The sequence below is a fragment of the Motacilla alba genome, chromosome 18 (genome assembly GCF_015832195.1).
Source record: "Motacilla alba alba isolate MOTALB_02 chromosome 18, Motacilla_alba_V1.0_pri, whole genome shotgun sequence".
NCBI lineage: Eukaryota > Metazoa > Chordata > Aves > Passeriformes > Motacillidae > Motacilla > Motacilla alba.
This window is the reverse complement of record NC_052033.1, coordinates 10,020,516-10,042,185: the sequence shown is the minus strand read 5'-3', so window position 1 is coordinate 10,042,185 and position 21,670 is coordinate 10,020,516. Positions and strand designations below refer to the sequence as shown.

At 49.5% G+C, this 21,670-nt stretch overlaps 1 protein-coding gene across 2 annotated transcripts in view; it reads right to left on the bottom strand.

The window, feature by feature from the left end:
* Positions 1–7,487: 7,487 nt before the first annotated feature.
* Positions 7,488–21,670, bottom strand: part of KCNJ16 (potassium inwardly rectifying channel subfamily J member 16) — a 38,403-nt gene continuing 24,220 nt past the window's right edge. For both annotated transcript variants that reach the window (XM_038157164.1, XM_038157165.1), the window contains 2 exons: positions 12,087–12,557; positions 7,488–11,268 (listed from right to left, as the gene is read on the bottom strand). In XM_038157164.1, coding sequence (XP_038013092.1) covers positions 10,404–11,268; positions 12,087–12,502 — 1,281 coding nt within the window. In that variant the 5' untranslated portion in view covers positions 12,503–12,557 and the 3' untranslated portion in view covers positions 7,488–10,403. The remainder of the gene's footprint in view (positions 11,269–12,086; positions 12,558–21,670) is intronic.

Below are 21,670 nucleotides of genomic sequence, written 5' to 3'. Positions count from 1 at the left end.
TTCCCTGGCTGTCTTCCCTGGTTTCCTCCTTGGATCTTTTCCCTGAGTTGTTCTCTGGGTCCCCTCCCTGAATCCTTTCTCTGGATCCCTTCCCTGATCCCCTCCCTGGGTCTCTTCCCTGGATCCCTCCTTGGATCCTTTCCCTGGATCCCTCCCCTGAATCCCTTCCCTGGATCCCTCCCTGCATCCCTTCCCTGATCCGCTCCCTGGATCTCCTCCCTGATCCCTCCCCTGAATCCCTTCCCTGGATCCCTTCCCTGGATCCCTCCCTGGATCCCTTCCCTGGATCCTTCCCTGGTTCCCTTCCCTGGATCCCTTCCCTGAATCCTTCCCTGGTTCCCTTCCCTGGATCCTTTTCCAGATCCCTTCCCTGGATACTTCCCTGGATCCCTCCCTGGTTCCCTTCCCTGGATCCCTCCCTGGATCCCTTCCCTGGATCCCTCCCTGCTCTGCTCCCTGGTTCCCTTCCCTGGTTCCCTTCCCTGGATCCTTTTCCGGATCCCTTCCCTGGATACTTCCCTGGATCCCTCCCTGGTTCCCTTCCCTAGTTCCCTTCCCTGGATCCCTCCCTGGTTCCCTTCCCTAGTTCCCTTCCCTGGATCCTTCCCTGGATCCCCTCCCTGGATCCCTTCTCTGGATCCCTCCCTGGTTCCCTTCCCTGGATCCCTTCCCTGGATCCCTCCCTGCTCTGCTCCCTGGATCCCTTCCCTGGATCCCTTCTCTGGATCCCTCCCCTGGATCCCTTCCCTGGATCCCTTCTCTGGATCCTTTCCCTGGATCCCTCCCCTGGATCCCTTCCCTGGATCCCATCCCTGGATCCCTCCCTGGTTCCCTTCCCTGGATCCCTTCCTTGGTTCCCTCCCTGGTTCCCTTCCCTGGATCCCATCCCTGGATCCCTTCCCTGAATCCCTTCCCTGGATCCCTCCCCTGGATCCCTTCCCTGGTTCCCTTCCCTGGATCCCCCCGATCCCTGCCCTGCCTGTCCTCTGCGCTGGCACCCTCAGCTGTGGGCAGCTCTCCAGGGTCCCGCTGAGGCTCCGGGGCTCCAAGGAAGCCAAGGCTGATCCGGGAGGTTCCCAACCCACTCTGGGTTCTCCTCCCCAGAGCTCAACCCTCTGTTCGGGGCTGTGCTTTGACAGACATCGCATTTTCATTTCGTTTCATTTTCATTTCCAAAAGCCTCCTGAGGTCACCTGCGGCAGGCAGAGGGGACACCCAGCACCCAGCCTGGGGCTGTCTTGCTGTGACAAAGGCAGGGATCACATGTGGGGACAGTCAGAAGGGCAGACAAAGAGAGAGAGAATGAGCAGGGGCTGGCCGTGTCACCTGCGACAGCACTGGAAGGTGCCTGTGCTCTGTGCCACCAAAGGTGACGCAACAAAACCTGTGCAGAACAGACCAGAGCAGGGAACAACGGGCTGGCTTTGTTCCTCTGGCCTGGTGGGGTGACTCCAGAGCCCGGGATCAAGTGCCAGCAATGCCAATCAATTCTGGCTCTTGTTGTAAAAAAAAAAAACAAAAAAACAAAAAAACCCAAACAAACAAAAAACCCCAAATAACAAACAAACAAAAAAAATCCCCCCAAAAAACCAACCAAAAAACCCCAAAAAAACCCCAAAAAACCCCCCCAAAAAACCCCAAACATAAAAACCCAAAATCAAAGCAAAAAACTAAATTTAAATTAAAAAAAAAAAAACAAACACACAAACAACCAACCAAACCAATGCACAAATCCATCCTCCAGCTTTCCAGAAGTCAGGACTCCCTGCCCAGCTCAGCTTTCCCTCACGCCCACCTGTGCTGGGCTCCAGGGGGGGCAGGATGGGTGCCCAGGGCAGGGTTTGACCCTGCAGCCTGCACAGAGCTGTTTGCTTTGCGTTATTCACACTCAGCCCTGGCAGATTGCTTCCCCTCTGACCCTTCTCCACTGTAATTTCTTCAAGCTGACGAAGGGTCTGTTCTGAATCTTCATCTGAAATGGCAATTGACTCTGAATCTTTTTTGGAAGGCCCAGAAAGGAATGAAAGCTTTCCAAGCATCTTTGTGCTTTGGTGTCTGGAAGTGGCTCCTCTCACGGGGGAGCAAAGAGAAGAAGCAGATCTGGGTGAGTAATTTAATCTGCAGCAGGTAATTTACTGTCAGGCAGCACCTCAGCCCTGAAAGCTTTTGGTTCCCAGCACAAAACATCCCTGACCTGGCTCTCCTCTGCCCTCAGCTGTGCTTCAGATAACTCTGGGAAGGAGAAACCTCCCCGAGGAGCAAATCCCCGAGTACAAAGCCTGACTTCCTCTGCTCAAACAAGGCCCAGGAGGCTGGGGCAGGGCATGGATCCTCCCTTGGTGAGGAGGCTGCTCCAGGGCTTTCATCATCTCAGGTAAAATTAGCGCTGTACTAATTACCCCGGGCCAAACACACGGCTGGGGGGAGTGCAGATGTTTCAGAGGGGTGAGACTGGAGCTGGCAGGGACCATCCCCTTTTACCACTCCCTGTTTCATCCCCAGTCCACATGGGCAGATGGATTGCCATCACCAGAGCTCTTCCAAACCATTCTCCCACTTTTTGGTCCATAGCAAAGGAATTCTGTGGGTTTGGGACTTCTGTGCTAGCAGGGTTTGCCTGAGGGTGTTGTGTGGGATTGCAAAGAACCACATCTGACTGCTTTACCTGGGACTCCTCCAAAAAGAAGGATAAAATGGGAGGAAAGACAAAAAACACCTTCTAACAGAGTGGCTCCCTGTGGAAAAAGGGAGAAAAGTTTAATCAGTGCAGTGAGTAATTGCAGGAACTGCCATAAAACACTTCCCAAATTTCATTTCCCACTTCACATCCCACCACTGGAAAGCCTCCCAGGGAATTGGTGAGGTCACATTTGCTTCCCATGAGTTAGGGCAGGGAAGGTTTCCCCTTGGAGACGCTCCCTGGGCTCTTTCTGAATTCCACTTGGAGATCTGGAAGTGTGGATACATAATTCCTATTTTTCCTGCCCCACTCAGAGCATGGCTACCCCAAGGAGGCATCTACCAGCCAAAATTCCTGCTGGAGACACCCAGCCCAGCCCCTCCAGAGCAGAGCAGCAGGACTGGGGGAGCTCAGCCTGGAGAAAAGGAGACTCAGGGCTGCCCTCATCGCTCTCCCAGCTCCTGAAAGGTGCCTGTGCTCAGCTGGGGCTGGGCTCCTTCTCCAGGCACTGACACAACCAGAGCACACAGCCTCGAGCTGCACCAAGGGAAATACAGGCTGGAGAGCAAGGAAAAGTGTTTCACAGAAAGGGGGATCAAGTTCTGGAATGTTCTGCGCGGGAGGTGGTGGAGTCCCCGTCCCTGGGGGTGTTTAACAAAGCCTGGATGTGGCACTGGGTGCCAGGGTTTAGCTGAGGGGTTGGGGCTGGGTTGGACTCGATGGTCTTGCAGGTGTCTGTCAACCTGGGGATTCTGTGATTCTGTGATTCTGTAAATTCTGTGATTCTGTGTTTCTGTGATTCTATGAATGCTGTGATTCTGTGATTGATTCTGTGACTTCTGGGATTCTGTGGTTCTGTGGTTCTGGGATTCTGTGGTTCTGTGATTCTGTGAGTTCTGTGATTCTGGGATTCTGTGAATTCTGGGATTCTGGGATTCATCCTGTGATTCTGTGGTTATGGGATTCTGTGAATTCTGGGGATTCTGGGATTCATTCTGTGATTCTGGGATTCATTCTGTGATTCTGGGATTCTGTGAACTCTGGGGATTCTGGGATTCTGGGATTCATCCTGTGATTCTGTGATTATGGGATTCTGTGAATTCTGTGGCTGGGGAGGCTCCGGGGCAGCCTCCTCCCTGCTGCTGCTCTGCACTACGGTCACCCAGAGGCCACCAGCTCCTTTTGGCACCTGGGCCAAGCCGGGATCGTGACAGACCAAAAATAGCCCCTCCTCTCCTGTCAGGCGAGGCGGGGAGACACCCTGTGATCAAAGATGGGGAAGCACGAGGAGGAACGAAAGCACTGCCCAGTAGTCGCAGCAGAGCAGCTGCCTGACACTTGTGGAGCTTCCTAGAGCCCGGAGAAAGGATGTGAAGGAGGAGGAGGAGGAGGAGGATGATATGGAGGGCTCAGCAGATGTTTCATTGGAGCTGCTCCCGTGCGTGAGAGAACGCACGGAGCCGCTCCACGGAAAATGTGCATCCAGAAGTGGACATGGCACTGGAGATGAGATAATTATTAAGGCATTTCTATTCCGGAGCTTTTCTGTGTGGAGTTTTACACGATAATAAATGTTAGCCTTGCCTTTCTACACGCACACACGTTCCCCGGCTCTTGGTCACTGCTGTGTCCCCAGGTCTGTCCCTTTGGCCACAAATAGCTCATTGCCCTATTTGAAAGGTTCCTGGTGGAGTGCAGCCAGGTTTGCCCAGCTATATTTACCTCAGCTGGCAAACTGGGCCACGGCCCAGGTTATAAATAAAATTTATAAAGGGGAACGATACAAACTAAACCAGCGAACGCCCGATCAATTCTAAACCAGAGCGTGCTCTGCACTGCCCGGCGGTGCTGAGCCTGGGAGCTGTGCCCAGGTTTCCTGGGGATGGTCAGGAGGCGCTGGCAGTACTGGCAATTCACTGGCCACAGGTTGCCAGCTTACAACCGCGCTGCTTGTGGGGCGACACTTCGGGACGGGCGGGGGTCCCGTCGTGGGAGATGCGGAACGGCCCCGAGGGGCTGCAGGAGCCGCAGGGAGGCGGCGGGGGCTGCGCGCGGCGCGTTCCGGAGCCGCTGTCGCCGCTGTCGCCGCTGTCGCCGCTGTCGCCGCTGTCGCCGCTGTCCCGCGGATGCTCCGGGGACCGCTCGGCGCTGCCGCAGCTCCGCGCGCTGCCGCCAGGTGGCGGCCGAGGGACCGGGACCGGGATGGGATCGGGATCGGGATCGGGATGGGATCGGGATCGGGATCGGGATCGGGATGGGATCGGGATCAGCACTGGGACGGGGACCGGGATGGGATCGGGATCGGGATCGGATCGGGATGGGATCGGGATGGGATCGGGACCGGGATGGGATCGGGATCGGGACCGGGATGGGATCGGGATGGGACCGGGATGGGGATGGGATCGGGATGGGGATCGGGATGGGATTGGGACCGGGACCGGGATCGGGATCGGGATCGGGATCGGGGTCGGGATCGGGATGGGGATGGGCTTGGGATCAGGATTGGATCAAGATCAGATCAAGATCAGGATGGGACCGGGATGGGATTGGGATTGGGATTGGGATTGGGATTGGGATTGGGATTGGGATCGGATCGGGATCGGATCGGGATCCGGATCGGGATCTGGATCGGGATGGGATCGGGGTCGGGATCGGGGTCGGGATCGGCAACAGCACTGGGATCAGGACCGGGATTGGGATTGGAATAGAGATCGGGATCCAGAACGGCACAAGGATAGCAACCAGGATTGGGATTGGGACAGGGATCGGGATGGTATTTGGGATTGGAGTTGATCCAGACTCTAAAGGGGGATGGCAAAAAATAGGGAGATTGCTTGTAACATGGGAAGACAGCGATAGGAAAAGGGGTAAAGGTTCAAAACTGAAAGAGGGGAGATTTAGATGAGATATTTGGGAGAAACTCCCCCATGAGCTGCAGCTGCCCCATCCCTGGAAGTGCCCAAGGCCAGGTTGGAGCAGCCTGGTCTGTGGAAGCTGTCCCAGCCCATGGCAGGGGTGGCCCTGGATGAGCTTTGAGCTGCCGTCCATCCCAAACCATTCCAAGAGTCCATGACACACCTGGGTGGGGAATCCTCATGCATGTTTGACAGCCCAAGGTAACTGCACCTTGCAGTTCATTGTCCAGTTCCAGCTTTAGCCCAGGCACTCCCATCCTGCTTGTTTTTCTCTCCTCAGCCCACGCTGTTTGTGCTCCTGGGCTGAGCTTTGGATCATTTGTCCTTGGTGCCCAGCTGGAGCAGGAATTGTTTTGTGTCCCTGCTCTGTGCAGAGAGCTCAGCATCCCCTGCTGTGAGCCCAGCCCCGCACACTAAAGCAGCACAGAACCTGAAACACAGAAAAGCCAAACCTGAGGCACCAAAAACACCGATCCACATTTTTCAGCCCAGATGAAAACTTTTGGCTTCTTGTTTCAGCCTGCTTTTGTCACACTTCCCCTTGTCTGCCTGGAAGTGACTCTGTTGTCAGACGCTTCTTCCTTTTCCCTGCTTTGGGCCTCTCCTGCCCACCACAGCCACCAACTCCTTCTGTCTGCAGGTTCCCAGTTCCAACCAGCAAAGATTTAAGAGACAAAAAAAAGCTTACAAGCAATTTGTTTTTCCTCCTACACAACATTTCTGATGCCCTGGAAGGTACCTGCTGTTTCCTGAAGTGAGCTCAGACCTCCTGCACGGCGTGTGAGAAACAAGGGATAAACAAGGGGATAATATCCCGTCCCACATCTGAAACCCAACTTCACAAAAACTATGCACTAAATGACACATGATAACGGGGAAGAAGACGCCAGCTTCCCTAATGAATGGTGGTGAGCAAGGCTGGAAAAATAAATGATATAATAATCTCTTATTATACCCCCTTTGACATAAATGAATCTTGACCCGGAACAACGGAGCTGCTTTCCAAGGGAAAATAACCAGGGTGAAGTTCTAATCACGAGTCAGGAGGCCAGTGCAGGGTGGTTTGTTAGAATTTTGCTTCAGCTGGTAAATTTTGTGGAAAGTTTGGGATGGGGTGAGCAACTTTCACACAGAAATTCCGATTCCTGCCTCTCAGTGGTGGCTGGGAAGGAGCTGCTGAGCCTCAGCTTCAGGAATTGGCTTTTGGGAGCCCCAAGGAGATGTTCAAGGCTCTGGAAGAGCAGGAAGGTCCTGTTGTTGCACTATGGAACAGCCCAAAATATCTCCAGGTTCTTCCCTTTGGGCTGGTGGGAACTTTCCTCCAGTAAATTGGGAATGAGAGAAGGCTCAGCTCTGGGTTCCTGCTGGGGATGCATGTGCTGTTACTTTGGTTGGGTTTTTGGGAGTCTTGTTTGCTTTTTTATTGCTCAGCCCTACAATGGGCATGGAAAAAAAAACCCTCAGTGAGAAAGAGCAGATGGGGGAGGAAGAGCCTCCCTCTCATTGATCCTGTTTATCTATTTATCCCGTTTTTCCCTTGTTTCCAGTGTCCTGCAGGAACCATTCCTAGGGAGGAAGGATTAAGAACTGGCTCTACCAGAACACAGGGCTCACCTAAAAATAAACCTGGAGAGGAGAATCTTCCAGGGAAACCTCAGAACCCCTTTCAGGAGCTTCAGGAGAGCCGGAGAGGGACAGGGGACAAGAGACAGAGGGACAGGACACAGGGAATGGCTTCCCACTGGCAGAGGGCAGGGATGGATGAGGAATTAGGAAGAAATTATTCCTTGTGAAGGCAGTGAGCTCCTGGCACAGGTTGCCCAGAGAAACTGGATATGGAAGCTTAAAACTCGTAGCTGAGGAGAAGAAAAGCCCAGTGTGCTCTCACAAGGTGTGTTGCAGAGGAACGTTCTTTATTTTGATGTCTTTATTCATAAAAAAAAAGAAAAAGGAAGAACTGCATGCGCTGCTGTTCATCATTATTACACATAGTGTTTGTAGTGGGAAAAATGAAATTAAAGTAACAAACAGGAAGAAAAGGCAGGCTGCTGGAGAGCAGTGGTTCCCCAGCATCCTGTCTCCAGCACGGGCTGGGATCAGAGGCTGGGGATAAAAGTAGAAGAAAACATAAAGTGGCTTTTTATGAATTAACATGCCTGGGAGAGAAGTTTCTTCCTGCCCCAGGCACACCTTACCAGCCACACTCGTGTGTTTGTATTTATTATTTGTATCTCTCTGTGCCAAAGCACACAGGACAAACCCCTCAATCAGAGCCCTGGTGCTTGCACTTCCAGCAAAGACATTCCAAAGGAAGAATTTTTTTCCAGAGGCTCACAGGAAAGAGAACTTGGGGAGGCAGCTGAGCTCCCCAGCTTCACAGGGAGAGCTGCTCCGGCACCCAGCACCTGGAACTGGCACCTTGGGAAGGAATGTGGGCATTTTGGTCACTTAGCTCAGCCACATCTCCCCTCTCGGAGTCCCTTTACTCTGGGATGCAGCAGACACTGTGGGTGAGCTCTTGCAGAGCCAGCAGTGCAGCTGTGTCCTCGTGGGACATCCCCTGTGGGTGGAAACCATGGGATCACAGAGCAGAAGGCTTGGGAAGCTCCAAGCTGGCCCTCCTGTCTCACTCCTGACTCTGCTTCCTCCTCCACCAGGTTCCCCAGAGCCACCGCAGAGGTCACAAACCCTCACCTCTGTCACCCTCACCCTCGTTAAGTGTTTACTAATCATTTTCCCTCCCTTTCCCCCAGTTTAATCCCATCTTTTCCTGTCCCATCCTCTCCCAGCCCCACATTTCACCCTCTCCTAAAGCAATTTCTGTGTTTGAGAGCTCTTTGCCTCCCAAGCCTTTTTAGGATGGAAACACCGTGAGCCACTTCCCTCCTCCCTCACTGACAGCTTTTCCCCATCTCCCAATTGCTCCTCATCTTTCCCAAAAAGGGGTGCCCAGCATTAAACAAAAGCGTCCCAGGCAGGATCTGAGGGGAGTGGAAGGGTTAATTCCCATGTCTGGAAGGTGATATTCTATTTTATTCAATCCCAGTGGTGTTTTTTCCAACACCACAGAAAGTACTGAGACCCTTCCACATTTTCCTACATTTTCCTACATTCCTTTCCATTTTTTTCTAGACTATTTCCCCCATGTCTGCCAGTGTTTAAATCCAGGATACAAGAAGATGGTTTTTACTGCACTTATAAGTGGTTGTTGCTGATGAATCAGCACATAAAATAGGCTAATTAATGAGTTTTGGAATAACTAACACCCCCCCAGGCTTCAGTTTTACCTAAAGGGATCACGTTTATCCAGAGACAAGTGCTAGCAAAAGAGAAATACAATAAAATAATCCAGCAATCCTACTACTACATGGAGTAAATTGCAGGGGAAAAAAAAAAAACCAAAACACTTAGCAGGCTATTTTTTCTTCATTAAACGTGATGAGCTCATAAAAACCCAATTAATTAGTCAGAATGATGTGAATGACTCGTCAGACCTAATTTTAGCAGCCTAAAGTTAGCCAGCATTTCCACAGCAGCCGTTTCATCTCCTTCAGCAATAAATGGAGAGGGATGAACATTTCCAGGAAAAACTCATCCTGCTGCCCTCAGCTCCCCAAAAACCTGAGGAAGGTGGAGTGAACTCCCCTGTGGAGACAGAGGAGCTCCAGGAGCCACAGAGAGCAGGCAAACACTGAATTTCTCGGCTGCTAAGGGCAGGTGAGATCAAGCCCACAAACTCCAATATGATTATTTTCCGTTTGCAGGATAATTAAACACGGTGCAAATGAACTGCAATCATCAGGGGCAAAAGCATGATGAGGAATTGCTCACTAGATAATTACAGAGATGTGCAGAGCAGGAACTTCCACGTCACAGACACCTTCAGAATGTTTTCCTTTTTTTCCCAGTGCGAGCCGACAGGAGTTGTTGGATTTCTCCGTGAAGGATCATTTTTACACAGCCATGTGAGACAAGCATTTTTCATTTTGACAAAATCACCCTGTTTGTTCTCCAGATTGATCTTTGCAAGGAAGTGCAACACGCTAAAAAGAAAAGCAAAGTGAAATGAAAGAGGAGTTGATATAAAATATTGCACAGCTCACTCCAGACACGATCTTCTCCTCAAGCCCAACCTGATTTTGCTGATTTAAAACTGGAGGTCTTGTTTGGTTTTTTTTTTTTACCTCCTGCATCCCTCCAGCTTCTGAGGACGCGGCACCTCAGGGAATGGCTCACGATTAGGGAATGGAAGCTCTCCAGGATCCCACTGTGGATCCCACAGGACTAGGCAGGGTGTCCAAAGCCTCCCAGGAACACTGGGGTCAGTTATTCCCTCATCTTACAAAGAACAGCCCCATAGATTCCGCAGAGGAGCTCTGGGATGAGGCTGCACCTGAGGAATCATTTGTTGGGATAATGGAGCTTCAGAGCCTCCTGGAGGGACTGGGAATGGGCTTTCCAAACCTATGAGGCAGCTTTGAAACCCCTACCCAGAGGGCCCAGGGCACGGTTTGTGTGCCCTGCCGAGGTCATTCTGTGTCCCTGGGCATGGCCACCCGTGGTCCCTGCAGGGGAAGAAAGGGGGTTTGCTCAAGGGGCTCTCTGGGCATCCCAGCTGGAAGCTGCTCCCTTGTGCCCACGGCTGGCAGCCCAGCAGGGTGGGACAGGGTGTGACAGAGCGTGTGACAGTGTGGGCACGCTGCCAGCGAGGTCTGGGATAGAAATACTGCTGCACACGAGTTCATTATTTGCATCCGAGGAGCTACGAGGGGACAATTTGTTGGGAGGGGTTTCAACGGCAGGAAGAGTCAGATTTGGGACTCTATGGAGAGCCTGCTCAAGGTCACAGCTGCTTTCCTGTAGGAAGCCTCTCCAGGAGGCTGGCTGGAAGTTGTCACCGGCTCTTCAGGGTCCTCACAACTGGTGACAAGGGCAACAGCATTGAGGGACTTTTGGTTGTACTTGATTTCCAGGGCTGACTTCTCCGCTTGTTTCTCCCGCGTCTTCTCGGCGCGGTTCCACTCCTGCTCCTTCTGCTCCAGCTGCATGGCGCTGCAGTGAGGGGCGTACACCTCCGTGGTCTCCTCAAACTGCAGGCAGTCCACCTTGTAGTACTTCTTCTTGACGTGCAGCACATCGTTGAACCTGTGGCCCCACAGGATCTCTCTGGGGACGTAGGAGCTGCGCGACTGGTGGGAGGTCCCCGTGGAGTCACCCGTGTAGACAAACGTCACCAGGATCTCAAAGTTGTCCTTGGCCAGAGCTTTGCGGTCCAGGCCGTACAAGGGGCTGTCGCTGTCGATCTCGTGGACGACAGTGACTGGTGTGACCAGGATGATCTGATCGTTGAGCAGCTTCAGGTCGCGGTACTCCATGGTCATCCTCCCCTCCTTGTCCTCCTTGTAGCGCAGCAGCTGCGCGCGCACCGAGCCCTCCACCATGTGGTTGGGCCGGAAGTCCCCGATGCGCCACATCAGGCAGAATTTGTCGTCTCTCAGCCCAACCACGGCGTAGTAGCTGAAACGGATGGTCTGGGCCCTCTTGCGGGCCGTGGCCATCTTGGCCAAGGCCGCCCCGATGATGAAGGTGTCGATGATGCAGCTCAGCACCGACTGCAGGATCACCATGAGGATGGCGAGCGAGCACTCCTCGGTCACGCAGCGGTACCCGTACCTGTGGTGTTACATTGCAGTTAAATGGTGTGCTCTGCCTCACCGCTCGAAAACGCAGAGTTTATTCCAAGCCCGTGATCCTCCCCTGCAGTATCATGTATTGATTGGCCCAAGTCTCATTCTGCACCCACTTTGAATCTCCCTGTTGAGCCGGGCAGGGGAGACCACGCTCTCTCTTGGCTCTTTTCTCCCCAGGCTCTCCCTCTCTCCCCCTCCCTCCCCCTTCCCCCCTTCTCCCTCAGAAACCATGCTGCTCCCAGGGCTGGGATGTAGAAGGATTCTTAGCTGAACAAGGCCATGATATTCTCCTACGGAAACTGGACAACGCTGGCCCGCAGATTACAGAGAAACTTTGTGGACCACGTACTGTCCTCGGAACAAGATAGCCCACGTACTGGCCTCGAATAGTTACACCAAGGAAGAATGAGCATTGTGCTAAGATGAGACTAGAGGCCAAGCACATCGTGAGAACTGCTGACTTGGCACACCTTAGCTAAAAATCAGTAATTACCACATATGTGTGAATATAGCTACTTAACCAATGAGCTTTGAGCATTCGTGGCGTGAGACAGTGTACAGAAAAAGATAAATAAGCCAAAGTGACTGAATAACATGAGAACGGCATGGAGCCACATCGGCGTGAGCGTCGTTACTCGGCCGGCTCTCCGACTGGGACCCTCTTCAGTGGGACCCCCAATAAACCCTCATCTCATTAACACCCTCAGAAGCCGTGTGGAGTCTCCTTGCCTTTCTGCTGCTACCAGTGAACACACAGCTTAGGGGACTCCCCGGGACCCTCAAACGAACAGCAACTCGTACCCGATGGTGGTCTGGGTCTCCAGGGAGAAGAGGAAGGCTCCCGTGAAGCTGTGCACGTTGGCCACACAGGGGGTGACCTCCTCGTCGCTGAACAGGTCCCCGTGCTGGACGGCAATCAGCCAGAACACCAGGCCGAAGAACAGCCACGAGAGCACGTAGGACAGGGAGAAAATCACAAACATGTGGCGCCACTTGATGTCCACCAGCGTGGTGAAAATGTCCACCACGTAGCTCTCCCACTCCCCGAAGATGTGCTTGAAGTAGACGTTGCAGCTGCCATCCTTGTGCAGAAATCTCTTCTGCAGCCTTTTCACCTCCTTTTCCGGGCTGTCCCGACAGGTGCCGCGGTAACTGACCTTGTTTCCCTGGATATTTACGGGCCTGTAGCAGCCACTTTGGTCATTCATCTTCCTCATCTCCACCTCAGCTTACAGAAGGTTCCAGGAGTTGTCTTCCTTGTTCATTGGAAATCTATGAAATAAAGGAGAAACTCTGTTTTATTTGGATTTCCAAATCTGATCCCATTTACTCCGTGGCCATCATGGATAATCCTTGGAAGGGTACAGGCTGTGACATCCATTACACAACTTTGTTCAAAACCAGGCCTGGAAACATGGCACAGCTACAAATTCAACCAGTTGGAAATGTCCTTATCAACCCCAAAATTTGGTCTGGAGATGAAAAGAGAAATCCAAACCTTTGTGGTGACCCTATTGTGAGTAACTCCTTTAATGATCCCATGAAGCAACACTAAAAGCAGGAGGAGCTCCCCTGAGCAGTCACAAATCACTTAAATTTGGCCAAATATTGGAGGTAATTAATTGCTTTTTGCAATTTTCCTTGTTTTCCTACATTAGGGAAAAAAAAAAAGGGAAAAATCCCCTTATTTAGAGGTAAAACTTCAGTCACATGGGCAGGGAAATTCAGTGCTGGTGTGTTTAAAAAATGCATCAAGCACACGATCATCCATCATTATTTGTGTTCCAGCATTGCCCAGAAAAACCTGCTCTTGTGAAGTGAACTTGACTGAGCTGGTGCTACAGAGACACGTTTGTTCAATTTGGAGAAAATTATTTACATTTCGAATGAAAAAAAAAGAAACCCTTCTGAGGTCCTGGAAAGCCTCTGAAATCCTTCCTTAAAGCTAACAAAAAAAATATCCGGCTGCCAAAAATATTTAAATCTTGATTAATGAGTTTGGAGCAAACAGGGAGGGTGTTAATGGAAGTTGCGGGTGACACAATTTTAGGAAGTGATGTGGATTAGGAGACTCCTCTGTCAGAGCAGAGAAGAACTGAGCAGTGCCAGTCCCGGGCCATATTCAGTGACCAAGAACAAGAATTACGTTAGAAATTGAGACCTCATCACCTGGAATTCAATAAAAACCATGACATTTAAAAAGGCAAATCCTTTTCCTGCAGGTCTCCAGTTCATTTCATGACATCCCAGCCATTAACACACAAACCAGTCAGAAGTGCTGGGGACACAGCAGAAAAAATTCCAATTTTTTGCTAATTTCATGCTTGTGACTGATATTCCTAAAGGAAAAAAAAAAGAAAAAAAAGAAAAACCAAACCTAATATTTTTGTGGGAAACCTGTCATTATTCTTCCAGAAACTGCAAGATTTTGATGGAAAAATGACACGCTCTTTTCCCATCTTTAAGCTGGTTTCGGAGTTCGGATGTAGGTTTTCAGTGGAGCCAAGAAATCCATGGAAAATGAATTTAAGAAAAGCGAATTTCAGAAAAACCAGCTTTCCTAGGGGAATTCTTTTCCTCAGGTCTTCACTCCCTTTGCCTGAGCAGAAATGACTGCACACACTTCCAGGCAGAGGAGAGTCAGGCCCACAGAGTGTAAAATATATTGGATGGACTGGATTAACAGCCCGAGAACTCTCCCCTCATCCAAGGAACAATGACAAGCATGCAGAGACATTCATCCAAAAACACTTAAAAGCCAAACATAGTTTCCATTTCTTTTTTTTTTTCTCTTTTTTTTCCCTTTTTTTTTTTTTTTTTCCAGTCCAGAAATGAATGTGACATATGGTGTCGTAGCCTCAGAATGTGGCCTTCATTAAAAAACACAACATTAATGTTTCCAAAAATACTTCTTGGAATAGGGTCTTTGGAAACATTCATATGACTTGCTTTGCTCGGAGTTTTAAACAAACAGTGCAGCCTGCTCTATTGAAGACGCTTGACCCAACATTTTCAAAGTTGTATTTAACAGCAAACAAAAACTGGAAACTGTCGAGGGTTGGTTTTTTGGTAGTTTGTTGTTGGTTTTTTTTTAAGAACCTCATAATGTGAGGTGTGAAAATGAAGAGAACTCCAATCAGGAGCCAATATGACCTTAAATAAAAACATTTGTAGGGCTTTGTGTTGAGGGGCAGCTCCAACCTTTCTTCTCTGACAGGGACAGGACCCAGGGAATGCTGGAGCTGGGTCAGGGGAGGTTTTGTTGGATTTTAGGAATAGGTTCTTCTCCCAGAGGGTGCTGGGCACTGCCCAGGCTCCCCAGGGATGGGCACAGCCCCGAGGGTGCCAGAGCTCCAGGAGGGTTTGGACAGCACTCCCAAGGACGCCCAGGGTGGGATTTTGGGATGTCAGGGCCAGGAGCTCCACTGGATGATCCTTCATCCCTCCCAGCTCAATATTCCATGATTGTACTGCTTTTCTTATCGACAGTTTCAAACCAGAGTTCCTTGAAAACACCCCCAAACACCCCAGGACTCTAAAAGGGACTCAGCTTCACGAATCAAAGGCTCCCGAGCAGATCCCACTCTCTGCTGTCACCATCAGAAAATCTTCACATTTCCAAAATTGTGTTTTACTGGCACCACCTTTGGAATTTGGTGGGGAGAACCTTGGATGGTGACACACACAGCAATGGGGCAAAGGCCACTCTGATTTTCTGGTCATCTGCCACAACCAGGAGACAACTTTGACGTGGAGGTGACTTGTTTTGGGGACTCTGACTCTACACAGGGTTTCTCCTAAGCACAAGTTGTAGTTATGGAAATACTCCAGTGGATGTCTGAGATGAGTTTTTGGCTGGTACAGGAAGCCATGGAACAAGCTGGGACTTCCCAAAACAATCCAAAGTAGGTCTGCAATAAAAAAGGGAATGTGATGTAGAGCTCCCTAAACCAAAAATCCAGCCCTGGAGCTGGATGGAGCAAAAAAGAACCAGTGCAGAGCAGGGCTACCAGACAAGGATTGCTCCTAGGACCTGAGCTAAGCTTTCTTAGTTTTGTTAAAACTTGGATTTCTCAGAGGCATTTGGCATTGCACAGTGGACACTGCCCCAGGTGACCCAAAACCCTAAATTATACAGTGGACACTGCCCCAGGTGACCCAAAATCCCAAACTGCACACTGGGGACTGCCCCAGGTCACCTAAAACCCCAAATTACACAGTGGGGACTGCCTCAGGTGACCTTAAATCTCTGGAAAGAGCCTCCTCAGCCACTCCAAAGCATCAAAAAATGTTGCCCAGTATTTTGGGTGTGCTTAAACATAATCCAAACCTGCACCTTTCAAGGCCACCTCCTCAAGTCTCTCGAATGCAATAATAATAACAATAATAATTAATAAGCATGCATCATAATTAATAACCCTCTGACAGTGATGTTGCTCGGAACGCTCAGGTCCAGGCCCACCCTCTGGTGTTCCTGGATTATGTAAATCAGTTTTAGGATCTGTCCCTCGTTCCTGGGGACACCACGGAGCAGACATGTGATTTCCCTGTTCCAGACCAGCGCAGGGAGTTTGGAACCCAGCTGTTTCCCCCTCCTGACTTCTGCAGAACACTCAGCAGAATCTGATTATTACCAAATTATTACCAAGGGCCACAGAGTCCCAACCACACAGATGGCCTTCAACCTCAGAGCCATTTCAAAAGCCCGATTTTCCAAACTGGATATATTTGACATAACCCTAAGGAAGCCTCACGATTCCATGAGAGGTCCTGTTACCTGGTAAAGATTAACAAAGGGGGTGGGGGAGGATTTAAAACATTCTCTACTCACTGAAGCTCAGGGATCTGTTGTTGCAAATGACTCTCAGATGTTGCCAGGAAGCGTTTTCACCTTCCTCTAACACTGACACATAAACCCTCCCCCTTTTCTGCCTTGCTTTTACTTTCTGTGGGCTCTTTCCTGGATTTCTGGGCATGTTTGTGCACATCGTGAGCCTTCCCTTGCATTGCAGCACAGCTGAAGTTTTCTTTCCTCTCTGTTCTTATAAATGTATTTCCCCCTTCAAGTGAAAGTTTGTCAGATAAAAGTAAAGCAGCCAAGCCAGGCAGGGTGGTAGGAAGGCAGAAACAGAGAAATCTCAAAAGATTTATTTAGGGTAAATGGCAGAGGGTTGTTCTAAAGAATAATCGTATCAGAGTTCCCACACCAGAAAAATTGTTAATTATCTAAGCCAAGGATTTTACTGTGCTGGATCCCGAAATGCTCAGGGAGATACAGAAGTGCTCCAGAGATCAGGGGCCTCCACACTGAACCCCCAAACTGGTATTCTTTAAAATTTCACCCCAATCAGATACAGGAGGGAATTCCTGAATTTCAAAGGTCATAAAGGAGCGCAGTGGCAGGACTGGGAGCAAACCCAGCACCTACTTTAACCCATCGAAGAGCTGCCACAAAGCGAACACCAGCAGGAGCAGATTTTATCACATTTCTATTTTCACGTAGCTCCTCTTGAGCAGAGCAGCTGTGCCAGAACAGCTCCAGCTCCTGACTGTCAGCTCCCTCACAACAGTCACTCCAAAGCCTCGAGCATCAAGCTGAGCCTTTCAAAGACTTTCACTGGATGTAATTGTCAATTTAATCCCGATATTTGGAGTTCAGGGCTCAGTGTTTTGTGAGGATAATTCCTCTTGCACCGTAACCTAATACCTAACAAATTGCTGCTACACCCCTTTTATGACTCCCTTTTCCCATTGTGTAAACAATAGGGGTGAATTTTTGTTCGGTGACAACTTCACTCAACAGCCTGTTTGTAAAACATTAAGCAAAACAATGTGAAGATCTGGCTTCCAGGATGATTCTGTTCTGAGATCAGATCAAAAAGAAAACAGCCCCAAACCTCCAAATTAAATTGGGTCTCTCTTAAATTGGTAATAATCCCTCTCCCCCCCACACTCAGAAGTGGTGTCTCTCTCTCTCTCTGCAGTGTTGCTTTAGCAATCACCTCCGTTTTCTGCTTCATTTTGGAAATGATCTGAAAGGTTTCCAGTTTTAGTCATTGTTGTGTAACCCTGGAAGGGTTTCAGCTCCGAGACCACAAATGTGACAAGTCAGAACCTTCAGGGCTGCTTTGGGATTGGCTCCAAGGCTAGTTCCTTAAAAAAAATCCACCACCCACAAAACCTAAATAAATCCATTGTAGGGCAGATTAAGGTAGGTCCTTCCTTCCTTCCTTCCTTCCTTCCTTCCTTCCTTCCTTCCTTCCTTCCTTCCTTCCTTCCTTCCTTCCTTCCTTCCTTCCTTCCTTCCTTCCTTCCTTCCTTCCTTCCTTCCTTCCTTCCTTCCTTCCTTCCTTCCTTCCTTCCTTCCTTCCTTCCTTCCTCTCACTCTTTTTGTTGCAAAGGGATTTCTCCTGCTACTCACAGCCAATCTTTCTGCTTCTGATCTGTCCTCCCACTGTCCCAGGCTGCTCCAAGTCCAGCCTGGCCTTGGGACATTCCAGGGATCCAAGGGCAGCCATGGGTGCTCTGGGCACCTGTGCCAGGGCCTCCCCACCCCACAGCCAGGAATTCCTTCCCAGTATCCCATCCAACCCCGCTCTTGGTCAGCTTGAGCCAACTGATTATCCAGGGATATTCCAATATTCCCGTGCCACTTATTCAGGAGTATTCCAATATTCCTGTGCCACTTATCCAGGGATATTCCAATATTCCCATGCACTTTATTCAGGAATATTCCAATATTCCTGTGTCCCTTATCCAGGGATATTCCAATATTCCTGTACCCCATATCCAGGGATATTCCTGTGTCCCTTATCCAAGGATCTTCCAACATTCCTGGGCCCCTTATCCAGGGATATTCCAGCATTCCTTCCAGGAAGATTGCAACATTCCTGTGTCCCTTATCCAGGGATATTCCAATATTCCTGTGTCCCTTTTCCATGAATACTCCAATATTCCTGTGCTACTTATTGACGAATATTTCAACATTCCTGTGTCCCTTATCCAGGGATATTCCAATATTCCTGTGCTCGTTATCCAGGGATATTCCAACATTCCTGTACCCCTTATCCATGAATATTCCAAAATTGCTGTACCACTTATCCATGAATATTCCAATATTCCTGTACCCCACATCCACGGATATTCCTGTGTCCCTTATCCATGAATATTCCAATATTCCTGTACCCCTTTATCCAGGGATATTCCAATATTGCTGTGTCCCTTATCCAGGGGTATTCCAACATTCCTGGGCACCTTACCCAGCAATATCCTGGGATATTCCTGTGTCACTTATCTGGGATATTCCAATATTCCTGTGTCCTTTATCCAAGGATCTTCCAACATTCCTGGGCCCCTTATCCAGATAATATTCCAATATTCCTGTGTCCCTTTTCCATGAATATTCCAAAATTCCTGTGCTCCTTATTGACGAATATTTCAATATTCCTGTGTCCCTTATCCAGGGATATTCAACATTCCTGTACCCCTTATCCATGGATATTCCAATATTGCTGTGCCCCTTATTCAGGGATATTCCAATATTCTTGTACACCTTATCCAGGGATATTCCAACTTTCCTGTGCCCCTTATCCAGGGATATTCCAACTTTCCTGTGCCCCCCATTCAGGTCTGTAGATGTGAGCAATGTATATATCTAGAAGTTGCTTCTAATCAAGAAATGAAACATGGGGTTTGTTTTAAACGGGATTTTCCCTCCCTGTGGCTCGCACAGAGGCTGCTTTGTGTCCCTCAAGGCCCGGGGCTGGAGCTCTGAGTGTGGAACTCTGATTGGAATTCTCGGTGTGGAAGGTTTCCCCAGCCCTGCTGAGCAGGGAGCTCCTGGATGGGAATCCAGCCCATCCCGAGCTGTTTGCCACCGGGCTGCCCAGCCAGCCGTGATTTTCCTGTTCTGCCTCTCCAGGCAAGCAGCGTGAAGGAGCGAGCAGATCTTATCAGAGCCCATGTTAACAAAGATACATCAAATACAAACCTGCTACACTGCAAATGTCAACACAAAAATGATATCTCAACTGCACTCGGGTTGGTTTTATTGCCAAAGCAATTCCCAAAGATTGTTTTGAGAGACAACTTCTCTGTTTGGCCTCACAGGTGCTGTGGGCTTGTGAAATAAATGTCTCTCTTATTTATTCCACAATACCACTACAGGGGAGCTGTCACCAGAGACAAGAGCGTGGCTGAAGAGAATTTCAGCCTCTGGTTAGAAGTTTGCTGCCCTGATTCACTCCAGATTAGCTGGGAGTTGGATAAATGATCAGCCGTCGAAATTAAATTAAATTCAAGAGTGAGGTACACGGCCTCAGTGGGAGATTTATCCTGGTTTGTATCCTGTATTTTACACAGGTCGTTTTTACTCCTGTTCTCACCGAATAAAATGGAATTGCAGCATCACTTGCTCAGAGTCCTTCCAAATTCAAACACAAATCTGAAGGCGATTAACAAATCCCCAGATCACTCCCAAAAGTGCCTGCCCAGCCCCAGATCAGGAGCTCAGGCTGGTGGCATTCCTCTTCTGGAACATTCCATGTGGTGCTAAGCTCCATCACCTCAGGATGGGAGGAACTTTGGGAAGTGAAGTCTTTGAAGAACACAAAGTGGTGTTTCCCACAGGGAAAAAAAAAGTAATAAAACACCCCAAAACCAAAACCAAAACCACAAAAAACCCCCAAACAAAAAACCCCACAAAAACAAAAAACCCAAATAAACAAACAAAAACCCCTAAAATAAAAAATAAAAAAAAAAAAAAAAGAAAAACCAAAACATCACTTGGGTGTCTTAATTTGGGAGCAACTGCAAGGCTGATCATGGGAGGAAAGAAAGTTTGAAATAAGGAGAATGAAAAAGAGACCTCAGAGGTGCTGGAACAATCCCAGGAGTGCTGGAACAAAGGGAAAGCGATCTGAGAGCAATTGTGGCCCCAAACATCCCTGAGGATGGGCTGATGCCTGTTTGGGACTACCTAAAAACAGAGGCCAGACTAAATTAAGGGAATAAAAAGTGCTTATATTTGTTGAAGGGTGTTCAGGTACTTTTAGGGCAGACAAAGCCCACCCAAAATGGACAAGGGGTCACGGGTTTTGACACTTTTATAAGTTTGGTCCATTTGCATGTTGGGGGTTCATCTGCCAATTACAGCTCCAGCTAATGAAGGCATTGACCCCAAGTTTGCTGCCCCCAACTCCCTTTTGTTTCCATCTCTGGGGCCTGGGGCAGTGAGGTGTCCTTGGCTGCCAGGCCTGGAGAGGAATTGTTGTGTCTGCCCAGACTGGGAAAGCAGCAGCTCCCACTGTACATGGAGTTTAGAGTTACACACTGAAGAGCTGCAGGGTTACAAATAGATGAAAATATAACAGCCAAAATCCTGAGAGCCTCCATCCCACCCCAGAGCTGCAGGGATGGAGGGATGTCCTTCTGTCCTGCAGTCACCCAGGACTCTGCTCCCGGTGTCTGAAGGAGCTGCCAGGGGCTCCAGCCACGCCGTGACGTGTGTTGATAATTATGATCTCATGCCATGGATTTGCTCTCGGGGTGTTTTTCCAATCAGGCTCCGAGATCTCTTTGTTCTGCCGTGTAAAACCCGGCTTTGAGGTCACTCCTCGCCTTCCACACCCTTGGCTGTTTATGGAGGCAAAGCTCCGAGCCCATTTCCCGCTGGGGAGGACAAGAACCAGGCTGTGTCATTGTCTGGCTCGATTGCTCTCCAGGACTCACTCCAAGGAGAGGAGCAGCTCACCAGCTTGGGGCTTCATGGTGGCAAAAGGCTCCTGTCAACAATGGAGGGATGTGCAGGGTACCAGGCTGAGGGAAACAAATCTGCTTTTCGAATTAAAACACGAACGGGAACCACCTCCACCGATTCAGAAGGAAAACTGGTGAAAGGTTCAGGGCCACCTACTCAAAATGAGTATTCCAACAATCCTCTGATCCTTATCCAGGGATATTCCAACATTCCTGTGTCCCGTATCCAGGAATATTCCAAAATTCCTGTGCCACTTATCCATGGATATTCCAATATTCTGAGTCCTTTATCCATGGAAATTCCAATATTCCCATGTCCCTCACCCAGGGATATTCCTGTGCTCCTTGTTCCAATATTCCAACATTCCTGTGCCACATATCCAGGGATATTTCAACATTCCTATGCTCCATATCCAGGGATATTCCAACATTCCTGTGCTCCTTATCCATGGATATTCCAATATTCCTGAGCCCCTTATCCATGAGTATTCCAATATTCCCATACCCCTCACCCAGGGATATTCCTGTGTCCCTTATTCCAATATTCCAATATTCCTGTGCCACTTATTCAGGGATATTCCAATATTCCTGTGCACTTTATTCAGGGATATTCCAACATTCCTGGGCCC